The sequence below is a fragment of the Temnothorax nylanderi genome, unplaced genomic scaffold (assembly GCF_030848795.1).
Source record: "Temnothorax nylanderi isolate EJ_2023f unplaced genomic scaffold, tnyl_v1.0 TNYL_tig0332_pilon, whole genome shotgun sequence".
In the NCBI taxonomy this organism is placed as follows: Eukaryota; Metazoa; Arthropoda; class Insecta; order Hymenoptera; family Formicidae; genus Temnothorax; species Temnothorax nylanderi.
In genome coordinates this window covers 105727-109896 of record NW_027249394.1, presented here as the reverse complement: position 1 = coordinate 109896, position 4170 = coordinate 105727, and the positions used below count along the sequence as shown (strand labels likewise).

Below are 4170 nucleotides of genomic sequence, written 5' to 3'. Positions count from 1 at the left end.
TAATACAAGAGTGTTCGCGCTTAACATTTTTATCAATATTTTTTCACAATTAAGAGAGAAAAGCGCGCGACCTACTCGATAAGTCGGTAATGTCAGCTTACATAATTTACGACTACGCAGCGTGCCCCAGCGTGCCCCTGACGCCGGCAGACGCGCGACCCATCGTACCGCTCTGTATCGTCTTGATACACCCTGTACATACATACGTACGCACAAAAAATTTTTTTATGCTGTTAGAAAATTTTATTTTTATTTAAAAAAGGCGAGAAACTATCATCGCTCAGGACGGGGGTCCAGCGTTACGCGCCGCTCGTGCGTAGCCATCGCCGCTTGTAATAAACAACTGCCCGCGCGCCGATCGCGGGGCGGCCGCATCTCGCCGCGCGCTTGCATTTCGCGGTGGGCCGGACTAATACGGCGATTTTTAATCATTAATAAGTCATCAACCATTGCGAAAATTGCAAAATGGTACATGACTTTTCGACTCACAAGGGAACGGTCGGGGGTGTCCGAGACCGATTTGGATGCGCTTTGGATATGTTGTTGAGCATCAAAAAATATTAGACTCGTATTTTTTTTTGCGGCTTATCTCGACGTTTATTGGTCGAAAAAACCCGATTTAGAACCTACCCGATTTGGATGCGCTTTGAATATGTTGTTGAGCATCAAAAAACATTAGACACGTGTTTTTTTTTTGCGGCGTATCTCGACGTTCAGGGGTTGAAACAACCCTTCGAAAATAACGGATTTTATAGTTTTTAGCGAATATCTTCGAAAATATAAGGCGTATGAAAAAAAGTTTGGTACAAAAGGTTTATGGCTTTTTGTGCTCTTTACAATGGCGTAATCAAATTTTTCAAATTTGTCACATTTTTTAATTTAACCCCACCCCCACCTATTATTTTTGCCAAATATAACAATTTTTCCAACGCAAATTTAAGAGCGTCAAATGCCAAATACATCCATGTGTATTTTTATTATGATACCATTATTAGATTTTTGGCAAGACGAGATGATATGTGGTATAGGCGTCGCGCTGTAGGTAGGTGTTGCGTTATTTCTGTTCAAGTTGCGCCGTACGCTTAAAAATTTCCATTTCAACTCCGGGATGACCGAAAGCGCTGATGCGAAGGCCAGCGCAAGGCTATTTCGAGAGTCCTGGACTAGCAACGGAATGTCGACTCCGACATTATAAATACCGCCGAATTGTATCGGGCGGGCAGTCGCAAATTGGAAAGAGACGGTATCAAACCTAACAAAGACCACTCCATTAATTATAAAGTGCGTATTTATTTATATAATTAAAGTTCGAGACAAATATTTAATTTTAATATCTTTCAGAATGAAGTTTAATCCATACAATGTAATAATGCTACTTTCTGCAACTTTCACTGCTTTCAACTATTCACCAAGTCCGACAACTTCGGAGGAAGAAGAAGTAAAAGAAAACATTGAACGTATACTGCTTGACATACAAAACCAAGAATTTGACGTAGAAGAGGAAGAAACTTTAGGTTTTTATGATATATATGAGATTCCAGAACCGGAAAGAGTTGATTTATTTGAGGAAGATGATGGTAAAGTATATCTTCCGGAAGAAGTTACTTGCAGCTCTGTTGAGGCAACAATATCAAGTGACTATAAAAGGCAAGCTGTGGAATACTGGAGTGGTAAAACAAGGGAAAGATCGCTTGAAGGAGTTAAACGAAGGTACAAAAAAGTTACATCAATACGACAACTAGAACGATGGGAGAGCCAAATTAGTGAAGGTGGTAGTAGAATGGAAAAATTAGAAAGAATTTCTGCATACACATTAAATTGTTTTAATGAAGCTCTTGAAAGAGGAATTATTATTCATGATATTGACATCGCACGATGGGCTTCTCGGGCACAAGAAGAGGAAAATGCGGCAGGATTCAAAGCTTCAGAAACGTGGGTGAAAAGATTTAAAATTACACATAATATTGTGTCTCGGAAAATAACTAAATTTGTAACAAGAAAATCTTTGCTATCAAAAGAAGATTTGGAAAATAAGTGCGACACATTTATTACTAACGTAAAATATTACATTGATCGATATGGAGTGGAAAATATTTACAATTCGGATCAGAGTGGATTCCAGTTAGAATTACACTCCGGTCGTACTTTATCACATAAAGGTGTAAAAAAGGTAGAATCTGTAGTACAATCTATATCAGCAACCACACATAGTTACACTATACAGCCAACTATTTCCGCTGATGGTAGATTATTGTCGCCTCTTTTTATTACATTGAAAGAAGTTACAGGAACGTTTGGTCCGAGAGTGCAAGAAACATTATTCAACGCGCCTAATATTTTTATTACGGCTTCAAAATCAACACCTACCTACAGCGCGACGCCTATACCACATATCATCTCGTCTTGCCAAAAATCTAATAATGGTATCATAATAAAAAAACACATGGATGTATTTGGCATTTGACGCTCTTAAATTTGCGTTGGAAAAATTGTTATATTTGGCAAAAATAATAGGTGGGGGTGGGGTTAAATTAAAAAATGTGACAAATTTGAAAAATCTGATTACGCCATTGTAAAGAGCACAAAAAGCCATAAACCTTTTGTACCAAACTTTTTTTCATACGCCTTATATTTTCGAAGATATCCTATATAAAAAAAGGCATGTTAAGTCGATAGTCGAATTTATTGTTGCCGCTTTTCCGCGATGCTGATTGGTTTTCTCGCTGCGCTTACTTCATTTGCAGCTGTCATCGTATATTTTGACAGTTGTGTGTATCAAGAAATTAATAGTGTAATAGTAATAGCATAATGTTAAAGCTAAATAGCGCGCGCGAAGCGCGCGTCTGTGGTGCTAGTTCGCTAAAAACTATAAAATCCGTTATTTTCGAAGGGTTGTTTCAACCCCTAAACGTCGAGATAAGCCGCAAAAAAAAATACGAGTCTAATATTTTTTGATGCTCAACAACATATCCAAAGCGCATCCAAATCGGTCTCGGACACCCCCGACCGTTCCCTTGTCAGTTTGGTCCGCTCTATCTGGATACGAGCAAAGTACCAAACATTCAGGGACACCCTGTATATATATGTTGCGGTAATGTCTTTTTTAATTATATAAACGATTTATTATAAATTTAAAGAATTAATAAAATTATTAAAATATAGATAAAAACTTTTATCTAAAATGGAATAATCTCATTACGGCACGTACGAACTTGTCCGTTCCTGTCTTTCACTCCCATTTCCCCACTACGGGGACTCTATAGTTTTCAGTTATGTAAAATATGGTTTTTTGTTGATATATTTTTTTTTTGGAACGCAGACCTAGAAAAAAAGGTCTTCGACGCCATCTCTTCCTGCGTTCAACTCTATAGTTTAAGTCACATAAATTTTTTTTTATTAAATAATTATATTAATTAAATTAGGTTATAAATAATTAAATTAATTAAATTAAGTTATAAATAATTATAGGGTTGTGTGGGGTGATGTGCAACATGGGGTGATGTGCAACGTTTCCGATTCCTGGTTTGCATGTTGACATTTGACAGAACCGCATACTGCCATGTGTTTGTGTCGACAGTACCTTGTTTTAGATAAATAACTCGCGAGATAGCACGCACCCTGGTTTGCTGTACGAAAAGCGAGTTAAATTTCTCGAGCTGAAAGTTTTTTTTGCTTTTCACATTCATAGTAATTTCGTGAATTGGTTTTAGTCATCTTATAGGTAAATATTTTTATATTGTTAGTTTTTCAAGTGCTTTTGATAATCCAAAACGATTTTGTGATTTCCTTACATTGTGTTGGTGTCACGCCAGTCCGCGCAATATAGCGTGTTTGGAGTGATGTGCGACACTATCATTTGAAATGTGTCGACATGCAAGGTCGCAACTATTTTACTTGTGACAACTGCGATTCAGATGATAAAAAATAAAGTTTTTTGCGTTTTTCCTTTCATTATATTAATTTTTAAGCGATAAATAAATAAGAAATCAAATAAAATGATTTTGTGAAATTTCCATTTGTCAGAGGTCGATTACAACACAGTGAAATTTTTTGTTCACCAGATTTCGATTAATTTGTATTTAAGAAGCCCAAATTTAACATTTAAGTCTATTGATGTCGATAATCATGCATTTTTTACCTTAATTTTACCTGTGTTGCACATCACCCCAA

The 4170-nt window shown here is 36.7% G+C and overlaps 1 protein-coding gene across 1 annotated transcript; it reads left to right on the top strand.

The window, feature by feature from the left end:
* The first annotated feature begins 1000 nt into the window (after positions 1-1000).
* Positions 1001-2595, top strand: LOC139781377 (uncharacterized). Its single transcript, XM_071720241.1, has 2 exons — positions 1001-1281; positions 1342-2595. Exon 2 carries the CDS (start codon positions 1343-1345, stop codon positions 2462-2464), a length of 1122 nt encoding a protein of 373 aa, XP_071576342.1. The 5' UTR covers positions 1001-1281; position 1342; the 3' UTR covers positions 2465-2595.
* The last annotated feature ends 1575 nt before the right edge of the window (positions 2596-4170 follow it).

Excerpts from the sequence above, each read along its gene's own strand:
- LOC139781377 (XM_071720241.1), top strand. The coding sequence starts at position 1,343 with ATGAAGTTTAATCCATACAATGTAATAATGCTACTTTCTGCAACTTTC.